The sequence below is a fragment of the Vicia villosa genome, linkage group LG5 (assembly GCF_029867415.1).
Source record: "Vicia villosa cultivar HV-30 ecotype Madison, WI linkage group LG5, Vvil1.0, whole genome shotgun sequence".
NCBI classification, from domain to species: Eukaryota; Viridiplantae; Streptophyta; class Magnoliopsida; order Fabales; family Fabaceae; genus Vicia; species Vicia villosa.
Genome location: NC_081184.1, coordinates 94,971,459 through 94,995,257, shown reverse-complemented (window position 1 = coordinate 94,995,257; position 23,799 = coordinate 94,971,459). Strand labels below are relative to the sequence as shown.

General features: G+C 38.4%; 1 protein-coding gene across 1 annotated transcript; it reads right to left on the bottom strand.

The window, feature by feature from the left end:
• Window positions 1–10,161: 10,161 nt before the first annotated feature.
• LOC131605030 (uncharacterized) lies at window positions 10,162–11,046 on the bottom strand. Its single transcript, XM_058877430.1, has one exon. It carries the CDS (start codon window positions 11,044–11,046, stop codon window positions 10,162–10,164), a length of 885 nt encoding a protein of 294 aa, XP_058733413.1.
• Window positions 11,047–23,799: the final 12,753 nt, after the last annotated feature.

Here is a 23,799-nt window from a genome sequence, read left to right as displayed (position 1 = left end):
TATCCCAGAATGTTCCGACGTCTTTTGTGACATCTGCTTGATTGTGGACATCATCAACCACAACATTTATGGACTCCATTATTACTCTGGTTCTTGAGTTGAACACTCTATAGGCTCTACTGTTTGTAGAGTAGCCCAGAAAGATCCCTTCATCACTCTTGGAATCCATCTTCCTTTTGTGATCTCTATCAGCAAGAATGTAACACTTACTACCAAACACATAGAAGTATTTGACAGTGGGTTTTCTTCCCTTCCAGATCTCATATAGTGTGGTAGAGGTTCCTTTTCTTAAGGTAACTCTATTATGGACATAACAAGCAGTATTCATGGCTTCAGCCCAGAAGTAGATAGGAAGATTCTTAGCATGGATCATAGCTCTGGCTGATTCTTGAATGGTTCTATTTTTTCTTTCAACAACCCCATTTTGCTGTGGAGTAATAGGTGATGAAAATTCATGATGTATTCCTTCAGAGGAGCAGAACTCAGCAAACTTTTGATTCTCAAATTCCTTTCCATGATCACTTCTAATTCTCACAACACCATTTTCTTTTTCTCTTTGAATTCTTTGACACAGGTCCTTGAAAACATCAAACACATCTGACTTTTCTCTGATGAAGTTTACCCAAGTGTATCTGGAGTAGTCATCCACAACCACATAAGCATATTTCTTTCCTCCAAGACTTTCCATTTGCATTGGTCCCATCAAGTCCATATGGAGCAGTTCAAGAACTCTGGAAGTGGTCAGATGTTTAACCTTTGGATGTGACATCCTGGTTTGTTTTCCTACCTGACATTCACCACATATTCTCCCTTCATCAATTTGTAGATTAGGAATTCCTCTCACAGCTTCCAGAGAAATAATCCTTTTCATACCTCTTAGATGAAGGTGGCCAAGTTTTTGGTGCCACAGCTTTGCTTCTTCTTCTTTAGAACATACAGTTGAGTAGCTGGATTCATGGGAAACCCACAAGTAGCAGTTATCTTTAGATCTGACTCCCCTAATTACTACTTCCTTTTCTTCATTAGTAACCACACACTCAGCTTTAGTGAAGCTGACTTGGTATCCTTGGTCACAGAGTTGGCTGATGCTTATGAGGTTAGCAGTCAGGCCTTTGACCAACAAAACACCTTCTAAATTTGGCACTCCTGAACAGTCTAGTTTTCCAACTCCTTTGATTTCTCCTTTAGCTCCATCACCAAAGGTTACATAGCTAGTAGAGTGATTCTTGATATCAACAAGCAGATTCTTGATTCCAGTCATGTGTCTGGAACATCCACTGTCAAAATACCAATCTTCTTTGGCTGAAACTCTAAGAGATGTATGGGCTATTAAAGCCATATTTTTAGGTTTCCATTGTTGCTTCTGGATGGGCATGATCTGCTTAGGTTTGTAGTAAGGATCTTGATCTGGGTATCCATATAATCTGAAGCAAAAGGGCTTAATGTGTCCAAATCTTCCACAGTAGTGACATCTCCATCTTTGAAACTTTTTCTTCATTCCACTTTTGTCTTGATGTTGAGTCACATGTTTTGACATTGGTTTCAACATCTCAGCTTCAGGTTTAGCTCTGCTATTATCTTGGGAATGTATCTTTGCACCAACAAATCCTATACCAGACATATCTCCTGAACTTTTTCCAATCTGCAAAATCTCCTCCAACATATCCGAGCCACTGTTCAACATTTTTACAGATTTTGACATCTGATCAAGCTTGGATTGTAACATGATAATTTCACTGTTTAGTTCAGATATAGTTTTACTAAGTCCTTTGTTATCAGCCTCCAACTGAACTATGTATTTCTTCTGCTTTTCACCTTGTTGACAAACTTCAGCACTTTTGATACACAGCTTTCTGTAGGAGGCTGCCAGTTCTTCAAAGGTTAGCTCATCTTCACTAGAGTCTTCATCAGAATTACAAACCCCAGTAAGGGATGTGACATGTTTGGCTGATTCTTCTTCAAAATCACTCTCAGACTCTTCATCAGACCAGGAGACTGACAATCCTTTCTTTTGTTTCTTGAGATAAGTAGGACATTCAGCTCTAATATGTCCATACCTTTCACATCCATGACATTGAATCCCTTTGCTGTGATTGTACTTTTCTTCTGGTTTTGCTCTTCTGCCAGAGTCATAAGATCTGCTGGTGTCTGATGAGATGTTCTTGGCATTAGGTCTTGGCTTCTGATCCATTCTTCTCATTATTTTGTTGAATTGTTTACCAAGCATAGCTATAGATTCAGATAGATTCTCTTCTCTATTTTCCTCTGCTTCTTCTTGAGAGTTGGACACAAAAGCTATGCTTTTGTTTTTCTTTTCAGAATTGTCACTGATCCCCATCTCAAAGGTTTGAAGAGATCCAATTAACTCTTCTACCTTCATTTTTGCTGATGTCCTGTGCCTCTTCTATAGCTGTAACTTTCATATCAAATCTCTTAGGTAGGGATCTAAGGATTTTTCTTACCAGCTTTTCATCAGACATTTTCTCTCCCAAAGCTCCTGAGGTATTAGCAATATCAAGAATATTCATATGAAAATCCTGAATACTTTCATCATCTCTCATCCTTAGATTTTCAAACTTCGTAGTTAGCAGTTGAAGTCTTGACATCTTCACTTTGGAGGTGCCCTCATGAGTAGTCTTGAGGGTATCCCAGACATCTTTGGCTAGTTCACACTGGTGTACTAGTCTGAATATATTCCTGTCAATTCCATTGAATAAAGCATTTAAAGCTTTAGAGTTACCAAGCGCCAATGCCTCCTCATCTTTGTCCCATTCTTCCTCTGGTTTAAGAGTTTTCTTGCCATCTTTATCAGTAATGACAGGATGTTCCCATCCTTTGTTCACAACTCTCCATGCTTTACTATCCACGGATTTCAGAAAAGCCACCATGCGAGGTTTCCAATAATCATAATTGGAACCATCAATAATGGGTGGTCTAATTGTGGTGTCGTTTTCTTTACCTCCCCGTTTCACTTGGGAGGACGGCACGCTAAACCCTTCACGCGAAATTTGGAAGGAGAATGCGCCCGTGGTGGGATGAATTTTATTTCAGTTCTTCCTACGATATCACACGAACTTTCTTATTTGTCCTACGAGTAGGAAAGGGGAAAAAAGATCTCAACTAAACCCTAGGAGTTTGCTAAGTGTGGGGATTTACACCTAGACTAGAAATTCTGGAGTCCGGGAGGTCGGTTATACATAGGGAAGTGTTTAAACACCCTACATATCTGTAGTACTCTACAGGAACCTTCTCTGTGTCATTGTGATTGTGTTTGCTGCTAATGATTGGGAAAGTTTCTCCTTTGTATTAGGAGAAGGAATTGAATTGGTTTGAAAAGACAGACAGACAGACAGACTGACTATTTTTGGTATTTTATTAGCTCGCTGAGATTCCTTGTGAACCTCATGCCTACATATCCCTAGTGGAAGTCAGAGCTTAATGTAGTTCGGGGAACTAACTAGGGAAATTAATTGTTTTTGGTGCCTTGCTTGAAGCTCAAGGTTGAAGCTTGGAATTAAATCTCTGTTTACAGTAAAGAGACATGAAATTATCTCTACAGAGAGGTATTTGTACTATTCTACCACAAACATTTTGAAAGAGTGACAGAATAACTGGATTCATTTCATTCAAGAGGGGGACCTTACTTGTGTGTGTGCAAGTATGCCAGTCAGATGCCTCTTAAATGAAAGAAAGATGCTCGTCCAAATTAGGGAAAGTGTACAAGTCTGGGGATGTGCCAGAGCATGTCTTTCAGAGTCCTAAATGGGAGACTTTGATTGAAATTGAAATTGAAATTGAAATTGAAATGTTTGTTTGTTTGAATGTGGTAGAGTAGTAAAAATATCTCTCTATAGAGATAAGCTATGTCTATCTACTGTATAAAAGATTTGACTTTAGCTGGCTTGTATGAGGCCCAAGCTTGAGGCTTTTTGATTGATTAATTAATATTATTGACTCTGGGAGATGACTCCACTGGGGATTAATTACAGGGTATTTTTGTGTTCTGTACAAAGCCCAGAATTGAGGCTGACTCTACTTAGGGAGACTCTATTTGTGTGCCTTGTACAAAGCCCAAGGTTGTGGCTAACTATTGAGGATAATTGGGGTTTTTTAGACTATGACTCTAGTTAGGGAAAATATTATTTTCTGCCTTGTACAAAGCCCAAGGTTGTGGCGGACTCTTAAATGAATTAAGTATGGATGACTATATGGGGAAAGATCCTAAGTGTTAGGAATCTCTGACACATGAAAGATATGGTTTATCTGCCTTGTACAAAGCCCAAGGTTGTGGCTACTGAGTGATGAAGGACTCACTGGGGAGACTCTATTATCTGCCTTGTACAATGCCCAAGGTTGAGGCTGACTCTTGACAGGGGAGTTTTATTGTTTGGGTGCCTTGTATGAAGCCCAAGGTTGAGGCTAACTGTTTTTGTTGGTTTTAACTCTAATGGAGATTAAAAAAGACTGTTTTTCTTTTGGAAGCTAACCCTTTCCAGGGATTTTGACTCTTTTGGGGAAATTGTTACCTAAGAGAATGAAGTCTATTATTTATTTATTAATTTGGAGGCTAACCCTTTCCAGGGATTTTTATTGAAATGAAGGAATGGATTGATTTTAAATGACTTTGGAGGCTAACCCTTTCCAGGGAATTTAAGATTGAAAAAAGGATGGCAGAAAGATTATCTAGTGGAGACTCTTTGTTTAAAGCCCAAGATGAAGGCTGTCTCAATGCTGAGGATGACCAAAACATAGATCCTAGACTCTACTAAGGAGGATTGATGAAGATAAGGGTGACAGAGACTGTCCATGTCTCTCATTCCAAAAATGTACTCAATGTGAAATTGAGACAAACTTAGCTTGTTTTAAGTCTGGTTTAAATTGGAAGAAACTCACCAGGGTAGGCTAAAAGGTGACTAAAGACCTGTTCCTATGTTTGTAAGAAACCTGATGGGTCCTTGTATACAAGCTCAAGAGGAAGCTGGAAATGCTTTTAAGAAGCCTGTGGGTCCTTGTACAAAGCCCAAGAGGAGGCTAATCGAGGGTCCTTGTTATAGCACAAGAGAAAACTTATGTGGTTTTGAACTTATTTTGGCTCTAGGCAAATGGGTAAGAGGTTTCACCGGGAATAATTCCTCTTTGGGTGGATGTGTCCTATTACTTTTGGATTCTAAGGTTTTTGCCAAGATGTTTCACCGGGAATAATTCATCTTGGGGGTTTGAACTACAGATCTCTAATTAGGAAAGAGCCTTCACCGGGAAGACATTCTCAATCCTAGGTCATATTCCTATAATATATATAGTTTAACTGTCCTAAGGTTTATACTCAAACGTAGTTCTAAACTAATATATGCACAGTTTATATTTGACAGTAATTTAAATAAAGACTGTAAATTGAAAGCTTGTAAAGCCTAACCTGGATGGAGTGGAGGCCATTGAAGAAGTATGTACAGAGCCTCAACAGTATTTTTGTTGTTTTGTTGATAACAGTTGAATATATATGATAAACAGTTAATGGTTTTTGAAAACAGAAGAAGTGAAGATGGACAAAGGTCACATAGGTATCTGAAGAGTTTCACCGGGAATAATGCCCTTCAAATACCAGAAGAATGTTTTGAAAACAGAAAGAAGATTTTGAAAATACAGTTTTGAAAACAAGCTAAGAAGAGAAGGTTTTTGGGACTTACACTCTATTAGAGGCCCAATTTAAAAAAATGGTTTACTGTTTATGAAAACAGTTGAAAAGATACGGGGTTCTGTTGTTTGAAGACCTCGATTGTCTGTTTACTTTGAAGTTTGAACATAATTTGAATTTTGACAAAAAGTCAACTTAATTGAAGTACAGACAAAATCTATACCTAATTAAGACCTAAATGATTAGGGTTTTTATCATATAATTACTCACACAATTAATTAGATTAATACAAAGTGAAAATGTATATTAAGTATTTAAGAAAATAACTTAAAACATATGATTTTAAACCTAATTAAAATATAGGAAATAAATAATATTTTTATGATTTTTTTGATTAAACACAAAATATATGTATTAAGTGACATGTGTGTGAAAAATGAAGTAAAAATGACTTAATTTGATAGATTAAATAATTAAGTGAAGTTTGTATAAAAAAAGAAAGAAAATAAGGGGTAAAAAATTGGTTTGGCCCTAGTATGGTTCGAACCCACGCCCCTTTGGTCACACCACAAAACAATAACCAGCTGAGCTGCGCGCGCAGCTTGTTATTCAGATGCAACGAATTGTTTATATTTTAAAAAGACCCATGAGATTCAAATTTCGCGCGCCACCATCTTCGTCTTCAACCTTGAGCTCAGAAATTTTGAATTTCTAACTCCCTTGTTTCTCAACCAAATGGTGTGATGTAAACATCAATTTTGCTTGATTTTGGACGAGGAACATGGCCATGGATTCAGAATTTATTTATCTTAAGTGTAACTAACTAATTTTAGCATGAACACGAAGAACACGTAAACCCTAATTTTAAAATTAAATGATGCACAAGATGAATAAATGAATGATGATAGAGGGTTTTTAATCCTCTGATGATGCTGAACAAGATAGAATCGAGCTATTTCATAAAGAGTACTTGAATTAAGGAGCTGGAGCTTGAAAACTTACCTCTGAAAATGGAGGTCGTGAGGATGATTGAGAGCACCTGGGCTTGTATGGATGATCTGGATAGCTTCCTTGTAACCCAGTGATGCTAACTGAATGCTTATTGTGACTTGAATCCTTCTGAATTGTTCTATGGACCTCCCTCGATTTCAGCTTCAAGTGAACATGGAGGTTGTTGAATTTGGAGTTACAGATGAGCTGCAGCCATCTGGTTAGCTTCACTATGACCAGAGGAACGTGCCTGGATGCTTGGCTTTGTTGGAAACTCTTTGAATTGCTCGATGGTCCTCCAACTGCAAGTGCTCCAAAATGAACTCGATAATGGTGTTCTTCTACTTACAGAAGTGATCCAGGTGCTTGGATCACCTCAAATGAACCCCCTGAGGATGATAGAAGGCTTACTTTTCAAAGATGAGCCTTGGTTTGAAGAAATCGATTCTTCTTGCCAAAGAACTTTGAAAAACAATAAGCAAAAGGAGAGAATGAGAAAGCAAGTATTATGGTTGCTTTGGTGTGTTTTTGAATGAGGAATGCCTCTATATTTATAGGCAAATGGTTCAGTACTGAAGTAGAGGAGTGAGCTTCCTTAGTGAAGTTGATTTGCTTCCTTAGCCATGAAGAAAGTTTGGAAAATATCCAAGTGCAATGATGCATTTTCGGGCTAGCTTCCCCAACCATTGATCTTGCAGGATCTTGGGGGACATTTCTGATTCAGAGGAGGGTTCCAATTGGCTAGTGAGAAGATTCCTTGATGATTCATCATTTGCCATAAATTCAAGAATGTAATCATTACTTAATCACATGGCTTGGTTTTGGAATATTCTCTTCAATCTTTATGCAATGATGGAAATTGATGCATGGTATGTTTTCAGATGCATTAGAGGTCGTGTAGCACCACTTAGTGAAGCAAGATGCACAAAATTGCAAAGTTCCAAATTGTACATGACCTATAATTTTAGTTTATGAGGCCAACTTTGGACAAGCATAACTCTTAGCTCAAATTGAATTTGGAGAAGGTTGAACACAATTTGGAAAGCCCTAAACATCTACTTTAAATCATTAGTTTATGTCTTCTTCAGAATCCTTTGGGAAATTTGTGAAAAATGAGGCCAAAGTTGGAAGAAAACTAGGTTAAAACACTTAGAAAAATTTCTAAGTGTTTATGACCTAAACTTCAAAATTTCCAAAACTTCATAAATGGTTGATCTTTTGAAAAAAGTTCCTTTGTAAGATGTTGTTTTATTTTGCAAGATCTACAACTTTCATGTTGGAAGTTTTTTGAGTTGTGTAGGTGAAATTTTGAGTTCTCACCACGCCTTCAAAAACCCTAATTCCCGACTTTTCGCTCCTTGATGAATTTCTTTGAATTTCTTTGGCCAAATGACTTTGACATCCATATATTGATGATATTGATCTTTGAAAGTCATTTTTTTGACCAAAACCTTAAAAGTCAATGATGATCCTTCACAGTTGACTTTTTCCTGACAAAGTGAATTTTTGGGTTTTTGTGTAGAAACAAGATCTTTTCCTCAAATGAATGATGTAAATGGATTATATTGAGGTAGTAGAGATCCTTGAATCATGTCTTGAGTTTTGGATTCATTCCCTGATCAAAAGTCAACCATCTTGGTGAATTAGGTCAAAACCCTAATTTGTCGACCAGGTGAAAATAATGACTGTAGACTTTGAATTGAAGTGTGATGTCCAGTAGATCTTGTAATATGAGTTATTTGAAGAAGATTGATGTCTTTGAATGACCCTCTGGGGCTTTTTAGGGTTTCCCAAATGTGATCCCTGATTTTAGTCCTTGATAGGCTCAAAACCCTAGTCTGGTGACCTGAGTAAACCTGTACTCAGATGACTGGATGTCTAATCAATCATAGATGAGAAAAATGAAGTCTTTGAGCCCCATGATTGTATTAGAGATTAGTCTTTGTTATTGATTGATCCTTTGCCTGAGCTTTCTTGTCTTTGAGCATCCTCGATTAGGTACCAGATGGAGAAATGACTGCTCTGGGTACTTGTCTTGACCTGATGAAAAATCCTGAAGATATGTCATCTCAGGGGGGTCAAAAATTAGGGTATGACACTAATCACAAATCCACCACCTTCTTTGTCCATAGTACCAGAAAATACTGTCCCTAGATCTCACCCAGTAAAAAAAAAACAGGCAGGGTGCCTGCTCTGATGCCAATTGAAATTCTGGACTCAGACACGCGATGTCGTACAGGATGTCACGACATTACTATCTGAATGCTTTTAAACAAATGAACAGAAAGTAAACTGAATATCAACACAAGAAAGTTGTTAACCCAGTTCAGTGCAATCACACCTACATCTGGGGGCTACCAAGCCAGGGAGGAAGTCCACTATAAGTAATATTAATTCAAGGTAATACAGATCAAGATTACTCCTTTCACTTAATATCTACCCAATGCAACTTCAATCTAAAACTTCTTAGATCAGAGATCCTACTCACTCCCCCTCAATCACAGCAGTGATGACAAACGCTCTACTAATAACAGAAGAAGACACACTTCAAAGACACAACTTGATCTTGCTTAAAAGCTTTGATCAAGTACAATAGTACTCTTGCTTAAAAGCTTCGAGTACTTCTTACAACTCAAACCAAAACACCTAGACCAAGACAATCATCATGATGATTGTTTGGCTTACAAGAAAGCTAGAACGCAAAACTTAAAAACAAAGAACTCTCAAAGCTTCTCAATACAAAACCCTAATCCTAGTCTGCAGCTTCTTCGTAAAATATATAGTCTTCATAAAACGCAGCAGCTGGGCCTTGGATCCAAATTAGTTTTAACCTAATAAAACTAATTTCCATAAAACAAGGAACTAAAAATCATAACCATCAAAGACGTCCTTGAATCAGATCAGAATCCAACATTTCCAAATAAAGCGCATAGGATCTTATCAGATTACATAACCATAAAAAGTAACAGAAAAGAACATAACAGCTGCGAATGTCATGACATCTGCCTTGACATCAGGTAAAGGCCTGCATAAGAAAAACTTCGCAACAGTAGAAAGCATGTCATGACACCAGATTTGACAAGATAGAAACACAATGAGTTTTACCAAAAATTACAGCCAATCAACAACATCTACAAACTCCCCCTTTGGCAAATTTTTGGCTAAAAACACTAATTGATGTAACCAAACAGATATCAGAGCATACACAGCAGCCAAGAACAGAAAAATAAATTCTGTAAGCAAACAACAGCAGCCAACAACAGAAAAATATATTATGTAAGCAAACAACAGCCATCTTGATTAAACACCAGAAAACCAGAAAACATCTAATTAATCAACTGTTACAGAAACCACTTGTCATTGTCAGGGAGAGCCAGGGAACAACCAAAATAAAGAAAACAACAAACCAACCATGTCCATCAACCAACAGGATCAACAAAAAAAACCAAAAAAAAACCACCAAAACAACCAACACAAAACACAACTATTACTCCCCCTTTTTAGCCACAAAAGGAGCCAAAACCCAACCAGAATCAGAGCTAATCATCAGACCCATCACTGTCTTCATCACTAGAGCCACCAGTATTGTCATCAGAATCAGCAGCATCACTGCTCCCAGTATCCTCAGAGCCCTCACCATCCTCAGCCTCTTCCTCAGCCCCACTAGCAGCACCTTTGTCTTCATCCATATTGTCACCAGCAAGATCATCATCTGTAGACTGCTCAAGACTTTGGATGAGCTTTTCAAGCTTTATCTTCCTGTTTTCCAACTCCTGACAAGTCTCTTTCAGCTCAGCAATAAGAAGGGCTTTGTTCACAGATTTGCTGGGTTGTGATGTCCCAGCAGATGTCATGTCATCAGACCTCTGGAGCAGTTTGTAGTGAAAAGACAAAGCACTCTCCCTCTTACATACAGAATCTTTACTTTTCAGAATTCCAGGGTGTTGCTTGAGGATTATCCCACATATCAGGGATGGGAATGCAATAGGGAGCTTGGTAGCAGAGGTACCAGCATGCCTCATAGTTTGATCAAATATATAAGTCCCATAGTCAAATTTTGTCTTGGTTCCCACAGCATAAATAAATCTTCCTAGGCCAACAGCAATGGTAGAAGTGTGATTGGTAGGCACCCAGTTAGCAGCACCAATTTTGTGTAGCAATGCATACCTGACATTAAGAGAACTAGCAGACAGTTTGCTCTTTATAGGCCACTTCTTAACCTTACCACCAGTGATTACTTTGCACACCTCATTATCAGTCACTTCAAGCTCAGGTTGAGCCTCAGCATCTCTACCTAGATATAGGTTGATAACAGCAGGGGAAAGATCTATACACTTTCTTCTAACATACACCTTATGAAAATCATCAGTTCTTCCATCACCACAATCTTGAGACAAGTTCACAATAAATTCCTTCACAAGCATTTCATAACACTTTGAAAAATGAGTGACAGTCTTAATCAAACCTGCAGACTTGATGAGCTTCATGACCTCTTGACATTCCAGAGCATCATTTGCTAATTCTCTTTCAAGAGTCAGCCTTCTTTGATAAACAAACTTCCACTGGATGGCATTTGAAGCATAGTGCAAGTAAATGTTGTCCAGAGGAACATCACGAACCTTTGTGGAGGATTTTGTGACAGGAATCTTCTTCTTTGATGGGATGTCAGGGACATCACTTAAGACATCATCTTCAGGGGCAGAAACACTTAAGACATCATTTTCAAATTACTTTGCACACCTCATTATCAGTCGCTTCAAGCTCAGGTTGAGCCTCAGCATCTCTACCTAGATATAGGTTGATAACAGCAGGGGAAAAATCTATACACTTTCTTCTAACATACACCTTATGAAAATCATCAGTTCTTCCATCACCACAATCTTGAGACAAGTGTTAGACGCTGGCCTTAGGATCTAGAGGGGGGGTGAATAGATCGTTCACAGTTTTACGGAGTTAAACGACTTTTCAGCGGAAGTGATTCTGAATCGACTCGCGTCTATTCCGAACCACTATCGAAACGATTGTATATGTGTTTAAAAACCAGTCGAAGACTTGAGATAAGTGATAAGAGTATATGTTACAGAATCAAAGCGTTGCTCTTATTGAAAATCAGATTAACTTTTTGTATGATGGACAATGTTTGCAATGCAGTAAGAGTGATGAAACAAATATACAAACACTTGGTGATAATGATCAAATTGAAGGTAATTCAATGTGTGGTGGATTGTGATGTTTATGTAAGTTCTTAATTCACAATCTTAACACTCGAATCGTTGATCAATTTGCTATTATAACCAAATATGAACAGAATGTAAATGAAAAAGTAAAAGCGACAAGAACACGATATTTGTTTAGGCAGTTCGTCGATCGTCCTCGCTACGACTACGTCTGCCCCCAATTCCAAATTGAAATTGGGTAATCTTTCATTAATGTTGAAAGTAGTATATACAAAGAAGATAACAAAGCGATAAATGATAAACCAATTATGTCGATCCTTTGAATCTTCTTCCCCCTTAATCTTGAGCAAGATCAAGGTTATCCAAGAGCTTCACTTTGATTCCCTTCTGCAGTGTCTTGATTCCTTGAACTCCCCGTTCCTCAATCGTTACACTCAGCCGAATCCTCAATGAACGCCTCTTGATAAAAACCCCCAAGAACCACCCGTCGTGGAGGACAAAACCCGCAGATTTTATTCACCAACAAACCCCACAAACCTTCACCCACTAGGAATCTTCAATTCCGTTCCATGGACGTTATCGAACTCATCACTAACCCGCAACGCAAGAATGATTATGTGTAATTGTGTTGGAGATGATGAAGAACGAAGATGAGAAACGTTTGTGTATCTTTCAGTCGTTGGTGTTGCTTTGAATAATTGAACCTTTGACAATATATATGATAGCTTAACAGTTGGAGATGAGAGAAACAGAATTTTTGGCATTCTTGATCAGTTAGGTCGACCTCTTGTAGTGCTTAGGTCGACCTAGCAGAGCTTGCAGAATTTTGCTCCCAGTTAGGTCGACCTGTTTAAGGAGTAGGTCGACCAGAATCCTCTTCAAATGCATTCTAGGGATATTTTCTCAGATTAGGTCGACCTAGTTGTTGTGTAGGTCGACCTAGCAGAGGTATATGGATTTTTCTTCATTTTAGGTCGACCTAGGTTGACAGTAGGTCGACCTAACTGCTGCTTTTCTGCATTCTTCTTGTTTTGCTTGTGTTGAGTCAACCTATAAGCATAATAGATCATCCTGTACTATCATGAGTGATCAATGCTTGCTTTTCTTTGAGTTTTCTGCTTCCGCCTTGTTGTTTGAATGCTTATTTGAGTTTTCCATGAATCAAAAACATCTTTGAGTGTAATCTTGTTTTCACATACTCCCCCTTTTTGATGATGGCAAACCATTCGTCGAAGCTTTGGTGATAAGTGATAAGGACTCACCAAAGCTCCCCCGTACATTCAGCATCTATCTCTCAACCAAGCAATCTCTTCACAAAGCTCCCCCGTACACTCAGCATCTATTGCATCTATGACCTCAGCATCTATTGCATCTATCTCCCCCTTTGACAACATCAAAAAGAGAAACAAAGAGACAAAATAGGAGAGTAACAAGAGAAATATAAAGAAGATATCGGCATTCATAGTAATAGATAACATGTAGATATTGAACCAATAAGAGCCAATCATGTTTTAAAGAAACACCACAACATACATAGTAGTCCAAGAGATTTATAGAAAATAACACAAAAAGTACTACATCATATAGAATTTTAACATAATGCTTAATGAAATGAAATGCAATGAAATGATGATATGATGAAGAATCCATCCTAACGCCTGCCCCTTCTTCCTCTTCCTCTTTGAAATGTGTGAGGCCGATCTTCTTCAACTTGTTCCAACAGATCCAGCACAGACATGTTAAGAGTGTTGAAGCTTTGACTTATGTTTGCATGACGATGCAATGCCGTTTCCTCAAACTGATTCTGTCTTAGAGTAGAGTTGGAGGCAAAAGTCTCAAAATCGCTTTTGTGGTCTTGAACCAAACTATATAGCGATTGATATTGACGTTGTTGTTCATCATACCTATCTTGTTGAAGCTGCTGCATGGTTTGGAACTGAAGCTGCTGTGTTTCGAAATGTTGTTGTTGTTGGAGTTGCATAGCTTCAAGCATGGAGATGATGTTGGACTGATCAGGAGGGGGTGGAGCCTTGTATCCCCAAGGAATTTCTTCCTCTTGAGGAGGTACATATTGCCAATTTGAATCCATGTCATTGGCTGCATCTTCCATGTTGTGATCCTCATCATTGGCAATTTCATGATCATTGCCTTCTTCTTCATTCTCAGGAATATGACCAAATTCCGTAGGATCATCGTAATTGTAGATGACTTTTCCCGACCCTTTTTGAATGAGATAATAGGTTTTCCTACTTGGATCCCAATGATATCCCATGAGGGTTAAGGTTGTTTGAGAGAAATCTTGATTCTGTTTCAAGTGAATGTACGGCAATCCATCAAGATTCATGCCAAAGTGGTTCACAATAGTTTGAATAATCGAACCATAACATAAAGCCGTAGTCTTCTGCTTTATTTCCTCAAACTTAGCAGTTAGAAAGTGTGGCCAATGCACACGAGTTCTGTTTTGAATCAGATACATTAACACCACTTCGTTACGTTCAATCCTTGAAAATCCCCCTGCTCGTGGTCAGATTACCCTTGAGATGATCCAGTTGAGAAGCCTAGGATCTCTTCTTAGATGCCTGTCATACCCCAATTTTTGACCTAAGATACCACCTCATATCATTTGCATATGCATCATTTGCATCTCTAACAAATTGCATAGCTTGTGTTTGCTACTTGTGACTCAGCAGGATTTAACCAGGAAATCACTCATCAGTACAAGTAACAATCAACTAGGGTTTTGTTCTCCCTTCATCTCAAATGAATCATCTTCATCAACAATCAACATTTGGTCCTCAGAGATTCATTTCAACAAGCTCAAAGGCACTGAATTAACCAAATTAGGGTTTTGACTGAAGATAGCATACTCCTAACTTTTGCTCAGGATTTGATCTAATGACTTGGGACATGACCTCAAGACTCCCAGTGCATCATTTTGACCTAATCCATTGGCTCATAACATCTCCTACACAAAGATTGATCAGACAAATCCTCAGATCAGGGTTTTGAACTATCAGGGACTGAAATCAGGGATCACATTTGGGAAACCCTAAAAATCCCCAGGAAGTCAATCAAAGGTTTCAATCATCTTCAAATAATCCCTATGACAATATCCAATGGAAATTACATCTCAATTCAAGATCCACAGTCATCAATTTCATCAGGTCGACAATTAGGGTTTTTGACCTAATTCACTAAACCATTGACTTTTTAATTAGGACATGGTGCCACAACTCAAAACATGGCTCAATATCCTCTAATGCTTCAATATGATCCATTCATACCATTCATATGGTGAGGATAGCCTGTTTCATTTGAAATCTCCAGAAACGCGATTCGTTTGAAAAAGTCGACTGTACAAGATCACCATTGACTTTTGGGGAATTTTGGTCAACCATGACTTTTGAAGTTTTGAATCATCAATATATGATATATGAAGTCATTTGATCAAGAAAAATCAAGAAAATCAATCAAGAATCAAAAAGTCAAAAGTTTGACTTTTCATACTTAGAAAAATTTCTAAGTGTTTTTCATGGTTTTTTCCAAACTTTGGAAGGGAATTTCTCAAAATTTCACCTACAAACTGAAAAAAACTTCAAACATGAAAGTTGTAGATTTTGATCCAATAAACAACTTTGACACATATAAATTTTTTCCATAAGATCAACCATTTAAGAGATATGGAGCTTCAAAGTTGGTATCTTTTGAAAATTTCACTTAAAACTTCATTTTCTTCAAAGTTCATGGATCTTTTTCACCCACTTCCTTAAGGATCTTGAAGAAACTTTCAACTAGGGTTTTGAAGTGTGTAATATGAGCTTTCCAAAATGTCCAAGAGCAAGAAAAAATATGGAGTGTAGCTATGGTTTTGAATTATACATTTAGTGATATTTTTCACTTGAATTTTCACCATTTTTCACTAAGTTTCAAGACTACATGACCTATAATCCAAGCAATGATGCATAGGAGCAATAATTGAGAGATATTTTCTGATTAGAAGATCAGAATGGAAGAGGATAAGAAGCTTGAGAAATAACCATGGTTAAGTCACTTTTAACCATTTGCATTTAATGTGAAAGATTCCTTTTTATCTCTTAAGACAAATCATCATTCTTGATCAACTTGCAAGAGCTTTGTATTCAGAAACTTTGGCCTATAAATAGAGGTCCTTACCTCATTCAAAATCACACCAAAACCTCACAATTATAGGTTTTCTCTCTTCTTTCTTGAATTGCAAGTTTCATAGTTTTCAAAGAGGTAGAAAACTCAACCTCCAAACCCTTGAAGTTATGGCCAAAGTGATGGTTCTAGCAACTCATAAACATCATTTGAGATGTGTTTGAACCACTCACACACCCCAAATCACCCCAAAACTCAGATTCACTCTTCAACCTCCATATGAACACATAAAGAGCCTTATCATGCCAATTTTCATTCCAGATCATTTCTGTCCAAATTAACACTTCCCACACCTCACATATATCACATATAAGCTATCTAGACACTCATCACCAACCTGAAACATCAGAATCATAGAGCTCGATTCACACTTAGGCTTAACTGCAGATCGGGTACCTCCAACTACTCCAGGTGTTTTCAATCCACTCCAAGCATCCAGACACCTTCCATATGGTTCATTGAAGCTGTCCAGATCAAGCAACAACATCTGTAACACCTCCTTCGCAAAATTCAATCTCCAGCTTGGCCGTTTTTGAGGTAAGTGTTCATGAACTTCAAACTCTATCATACATGCATCATAAATGCAAAACTGAGTTACCATCTTGTTTCTGCACCATCACTGAATAATAACCCTCAATCAATTGCATCATATCATGATCATACACGATTTCACAAAGATTTTTCATATTAGGGTTCTTCGTGTTCATCAGAGGATTAATCATCTTAGAGCAAAAATAAATGAAATTAAAGGTCATCATCATGTTCCTCGTCCAAAACCGAGTGAGATAGACCCTTTGATCGATCAAAACAACACAGTTTTGAAGAATTTTGAAAATCAGTTAGGGTTGTGTTCTTGGCGCCAGATTTGGTTTGGGAAATTCAAATTCTTGATTTAAAATATATTTTATCAAACGCGTATGTTTAACAAGCCACAAGCGTGGCTCAGTTGGTTCATGTTTTGGCTGGTGAGAGAGAGGGCGTGAGTTCAAGCCCTAGTGGAGACAAAACCATTTTTTTTGCAACCTATTTTCTTTCTTTTTTTAACAAACTTCACCAATTAATTTAACCAATCAAAATTCATCATTTTCACTTCTTTTTTTTTACACTCTTTATTTAATATACATATTTTGATAATATTAAAAAAAATCACAAAAAAGGATTCATTTAATATATTTTTAATTGAGTTTAAAATGACATGTTTTAAATGTTTTAATACTTTTTAAATATTGTTTTTCACTTGATTTTTCAAACTTAATCACTTATAAATATTTTTGGAGCAAACCCTAATCATCTAAGTGTTAATTGAGGATAACCTTTTTGTTTATTTTGATTAATTTGATTCCTTTCAAAATTCAAATCGTTTTAAAACAAGCGATCGCGATTCTTTTCAAAAACGATAAACCATTTCTTTTTGATTCTCAAAGGAAACTATTGATTAATCTTTTTTATTGATCAATTGATTTTCAAAATGAAGTGGGGCCTCTCGAATATTAGAGAGTGTAAGTCCCATTTCTTTTCCTTTTGTACAGTTTTTTTTCAAAACAATAAAACTTCTTAACAAAACTTTTTCAAACAATTTTCAAATCATTTTCAAAACAACAAAACTCCAAAGAAACAAAACTTTTCAAATATACCACGGGCCTCCACGTAGGTATAAGTCCCAAGCCCCTTTTGTACATACCCATTCCTGTACATGAAATTAGGTATTTCATTGTACACACACATTTTTGTACATATCTCAATCTGTTTTTTAACTTTGAATAACAAACCAAAAATGAAGGTTTCTTTAAATCTTCCCAAAAATATACCATGGGCCTCCATGTAGGTATAAGTCCCGAGCCCTTGTAAATACCTGTTTACATAGCTTTGAATAAACTCAAGCGGACCTCTCCCCGAGTATGAGTCCCGAGCCCCTGTGTATACAAATGGATCATGCTTACAGGTATATTTCCTTCATAAACTCCATTATATACACACACCTTGTCATATATATGTAATTGTTCATACTTGTTCATGTTTGTTCATACTTGTTCATGATTGTTCATATGTGTGATATGTGTGCTTGTTCAACTTAGTACAACACTAGGTTCCCCATAGCCTCCTATTGGGCTTCGTGCAAAGAATCTCCACTAGTTTAGGTTAGGACATAGAGTATGGTTTCCCGGTGAAATCGCTCTAAGAGCTCAAACCAACTATACCATGCCTCCCCTTGGGCTTTGTACAAACGAGTGTCCCTCCCATAGCCTCCTCTTGGGCTTACAATGCAAGGACCCTGGATTGTCCCTCCCATAGCCTCCTCTTGGGCTTACAATGCAAGGACCCTCGGATAGCCTCCTCTTGGGCTTCGTACAAGGACCCACGGGCTTCTTATAAGCATCCCCAATATCCAAAACAAATACCCTAGGAGATTAGACATTTTTCATCTCTATGCTAGGAGTATCTCTTCTATATCATCACAAACAATCAATCAATCAAAATCAAACTTTTTTGCCACAAGGCTGGCTAATCAATCAAACCGTTTTACCACCGTACTGGATGATTAATCAAAGTTTTTGTCACAAGGCTGACTTCATTGAAACTTTTGCCACAAGGCTGGCTGATTAATCAAAGTTTTTGTCACAAGGCTGACTTCATTGAAACTTTTGCCACAAGGCTGGTTAAACACAAAAACATCTTTATCATTCTAAGCACCCTAAGTGGCATGGCCCCGGGCTTATAATGAAAAGATTTTCAAACAAATCAAATAGGTGTATGTGATGATATAGATTAGATACATCTAGCATTTAGACGACATTTGTCTATTTTCCTTTGCTTCCACTAGCATAAGTGGGAACTACGATTGCTCTGACTTTCTCAACATCCCTTTGAGAATACGTAGGCACAAGGTCGATCCTTGGCGAGCAAAACAAAACAAAAAAAACCATTCAAACCTTAGCACCCGTAGACCCCGAGCTACAGATGCTCTGATTCCCTCTAGGGGATATGTATGCAGAGGATCGCGATGATCTTTGCGAGCATAATCAAACAAACACCTTAGGTCCCACCTCTTTCTCACAAGAACCTCCACCACAACAAGAATGGAATAAAACAAAACAAAGAAACCTATAGATACGTTGGGTGCTAATACCTTCCCTTCGTATAACCAACCCTCTTACCCAAGATCTCTCCCCCCACTTTTAAGGTTATTGCAGCTTTTTTTCCTTTTCCTCTTTTGGAAACAATAAAAAGTTTGGTCGGTACAAAAGAAAAATCATTTTTTGAGCACTCGAGCCCAAAGAAGGCATCAGGTGTCTCATCCCGAAAAAGGACAAACGATTTTTCGCCCGCGACAGAAAAATGGCGACTTCACTGGGGAGAATCTTTTTATTGTTTCCAAAGAAAGGGTTATTTCTATTTGTTTTGTTTTTATTCTTGTTACATGTGTGGTTCCTTGGTTCTGTTACTTGGGTGATTCTGTTACAAGTGATACATTATGGACAAATCCTAACCCGGATTAAGTACACATAAGAATTAGGTGGAGGGTATAGTCATGTATGGCATACAAGGAGTTAGTCCTTAAAAAGTCAGCATGAGAATCCTTCCGCTCAGTGGAGGTTCCTTGTTTGTAGTATATGTTTAGCAAGTTCAGTTGCGAAGACATTATTGCTTTCATTGAACTGTAGAAGCTGAGTTGGCTATAGAACCCCAACCCATCCTGGCCTTATTAGGACGTGGTGCAGAAACGATCCAGGTGAAGACTTGGATAGTTGTCATGCGGAGAACCACACTCAGACGAGTTTTTCTTGAGAATATTTCTAGCTCACAAGTTCAGTTGTGCAAGCCGGTAATATCCGAAAGAAAAATGTAGACTCTGACGTATCAGTAGAACATGTTTTGCAGGTGATAAACCCTAGTACTATCCCATGTTTGGTTCTCTGACCTCATGCTCGTGACGCTGGACCGTTGAACTTGTGTGTACCATGTTTGTGTTACCATGTTTGTAGTACCATGTTTGCGTTACCATGTTTGAACTACCATGTTTGCTTTACCATGTTTGAATATGTGGCATCCATGCATCCATGCATTCATACATTCATTAAAAAACCCATCTTTTTCCATAAAAACATGATTTTTCCAAAAAAATTTAGAGAAATTTTCCTTGCAAACATTATAGGATTAAGTTATGGAGTGGGTAAAAAGGCATACCAAAAAGTACGATTTCAAAATGCCTAATGTGGAAAGGCTGAAAGAGTTAGCATCTTCTGTACAAGATCCTTCTGATTTTAGGAAAAGCCATGGAAAGCTTTTGCCTATCTTGAACACTCATGTTGATGAAGGACTTCTCAAAACTCTGGTTCAGTTCTATGATCCCGTCTACCGGTGTTTCACCTTTCCAGACTATCAGTTGGTACCAACCTTGGAAGAATATGCCGATCTTTTGGGTATTCCTGTATCTGACAAAATACCTTTCAATGGTTTGGAAGCCATTCCTAAGTCACCAGTCATTGCGGCAAGTATCCACTTGAAGAAATCTGAAATAGAAAGTAATTGGACTACCAAAGGAAACTTTCCGGGTTTGACTTTGCAGTTTCTAATAAAGAAAGCCTTTGATTTCATTGACACTGGTAGCATGATAGCTTTTGAAGCTATACTAGCCTTGCTCATCTATGGGTTGGTTCTGTTTCCCAACGTCAACGACTTTGTTGATATCAACGCCATAAAGATCTTTCTGATTGGAAATCCTGTTCCGACTTTGCTTGGTGACATGTATTTCTCTGTTCATCATAGGAATCGCCAAGGCGGTGGAATCATTGTATGTTGTGCACCTCTTTTGTACAAATGGATTGTTTCACACTTACCTAAGTCTCCTACTTTCACGGAAAACCGAGAAGGCTTACGTTGGCCTCGAAGACTTATGTCACTTACTAATAATGATATTCATTGGTATACCTTGGCTCGCTGTGGTACAGAAACCATTGATAGTTGTGGAGAGTTCGCCAACGTACCTCTCATTGGCACACAAGGAGGAATTAACTATAATCCGGTCCTAGCCCGACGACAACTCGGGTATGCAAACTCAGTTAAACCAATGGGTCTCGCAGTGGAATGCTACTTTTACCGAGAAGGGGAAGATCCTCAAAGGTTGAAGACAAGAATGGTGAGAGCTTGGTACGACGTCCGAAGAAAAGAAAAAGGTGGGGAAAGAAACTGCATTGCTACGAACGCCTACACCAGCTGGGTGAAGAAAAGAGCAAAGGAGTTTCAAATGCCTTATGATTATGAAAAACCCATGTTCCCTGTGGTGTCTCGACTACCCAACATTCCCATTGACACTACGGAAGAATACCAAGAGATTTTAGCCAAAATGAGGTTAGAAAAAGACGCTTGGGAAGAAAAGTTTCGTAAAACTGATGAGGAAAATAGAAAGTTGAAGAAAAGAGTAAAAGATCACGAAGAAACTCTCTATTATCAGGATGGATGGCTCATGAGCAAAGATGAGAAGATCCGTCGGAAAGACGCCGCAATCAGAAGATACATCAAAGAAAGCAAGAAAAATCCTGAAGCCTCGACAAGCAACGCTCCGATGCCTGACAATTGGAAGAATGTTGTTGACAAGCTGAGAGCTGAAAAGGCCGAGTTGAAAGCTTACTATGGGAAAGAAATCATGAAGCTCAAGCTGCACAACGCATTTGGTTCTTCGTCTGATGAAGATGTTTAGGATTTGTTTAGCTTTTTTTATTTATCATTTGCTTTTGTAAGGAGCTACGCTCCAATGTTGTAACATTTCCCATTTATTCAATAAAAGAATTGTTTGTGTTCAAATGTTTGCAAGGAAATAATCTTTAAAATGTTTGGAAAAATCATAAATTTCTTTTTGCATACATCATTCTGCATATCGAGTCTGTTGTATAGAGTCTTATCTTTTGGATCTTTCTCCAATAGATCATCAAGCTGTCGCGTCTCAAAGTTTCTCGACCACGCTCGCAATCAGATCACAGATACAATACTCGTTCAAGCAGAAGAAGAGTAATGGAACACTCTGAACAAGAGAATATTGAGCTCCGTGGTACAGTGACCACCCTTCAGGAAAAATTGGAAAGTCTCACTACTCTGGTTGACTCCTTAATGGCCGCACAGAATCAGCCGCCGCCACCTAACAGTCAAGCAACGGTAACATCTGAAGTCACTACTCCAGTTTCTACAGTTGCATTCAATATTCCATCTTTCTCCATGCCAGAAGGTTGGGGCCCGCCTTTCAGTTTTGGTACAGGTTTCCGCCATAATTTCTCTGGGGTTCAAACAGCTACAACTGAAGCACCTGCTGCACAAGGTTCAGCATTTATTCCACATTCAGGGGTAACTTTTTCCCAAATCACTATGGCACTTTCTCAACCCACTATGACAGTTCCGACCCCTATGGTTCACACTGTTCCTTATGATGGCAATGAGATTTATCATGATCAAGGTGATAGCACAAATCAGCGTAACCTTGTGGAAGATCTCCAAGAACAGTTCAACAAGATTCAATTGGAAGTCAAAGCTATTCGTGGCAAAGATTTGTTTGGAAAGAATGCCCAGGAACTATGTTTGGTTCCCAGTGTACAAATACCGGCTAAGTTCAAGGTCCCTGACTTTGAGAAGTACAAAGGTAGTTCTTGTCCACAAAGCCATCTTGTGATGTATGCCAGAAAGATGTCTACTTATGCAGATAATCATCAGTTACTTATCCATTACTTTCAAGACAGTTTGACTGGTGCCGCACTGAAGTGGTACACAGGCCTGGATAGCACTAATATTCGGACTTTCAATGACCTAGGCGAGGCCTTTGTCCGACAATACAAGTATAACTCGGATATGGCTCCAGACAGAGATCAGCTTCGATCCATGGCTCAGAAAGATCATGAAGCTTTCAAGGAGTATGCCCAACGATGGAGAGAAACTGCTGCTCAGATTAATCCACCGTTGAAAGAGAAAGAGATGACAAAGATCTTCTTGAATACTCTCAGTCCCTTTTATTATGAATGCATGATTGCTAGTGCTCCAAGTGATTTCACCGAAATGGTAAACATGGGGATGCGTCTAGAAGAAGGGGTCCGAACCGGACGTCTAACTAAAGAAGGTGGATCTTCAAGCGGAACCAAAAAGTTCGGAAGTGGTTTCCCAAAGAAGAAAGAACAAAGTGTTGACATGGTATCCCAAGGGAGGCCAAGAGGAAATGTCAGTCGTCAACAACAGGTTTCTGCTATTGCGCCAGTCGTTAATACAGCGCCAAATCCGGGATTTACCCCGCAGTTTCAACAACAACAGCCTCGACAACAGGCTCAACAACTTAACAACAATCAGAATCGTGTGCAAAGAGCTCCACAGTTTGATCCGATTCCAATGACCTATACAGAATTGTACCCTGCTTTGATTGAAAAAGGTCTCGTTCAAACTAGAGCACCACCACCAGTACCTGAAAAACTCCCATGGTGGTACAAAGCTGAGGTCTCATGCCCTTATCATCAAGGAGCGCCTGGCCATGATCTCGAGCATTGCATAGCTTTGAAATATGAAGTCCAGAGGTTGGTTAGATCTAATCTTCTCTCTTTCAGAAATTTGAATCCAAATGTGCAAGCAAGTCCGCTGCCCAATCATGGAGGGCATGTTGTAAACATGGTGTACGGATGTCCTGGCCAATACCGAGTCTATAATATCAACTTCTCAAGAGCAGATTTGGTACAAATGCACGCTACTCTTTGTCGGGGGCAGAATTTTCGCCAGCATCAATACGGTTCCTGTAGAATATGTTGTGTGGATCCTCACGGGTGTTCGATTGTGAGAAGAGATCTCCAAGTTTTG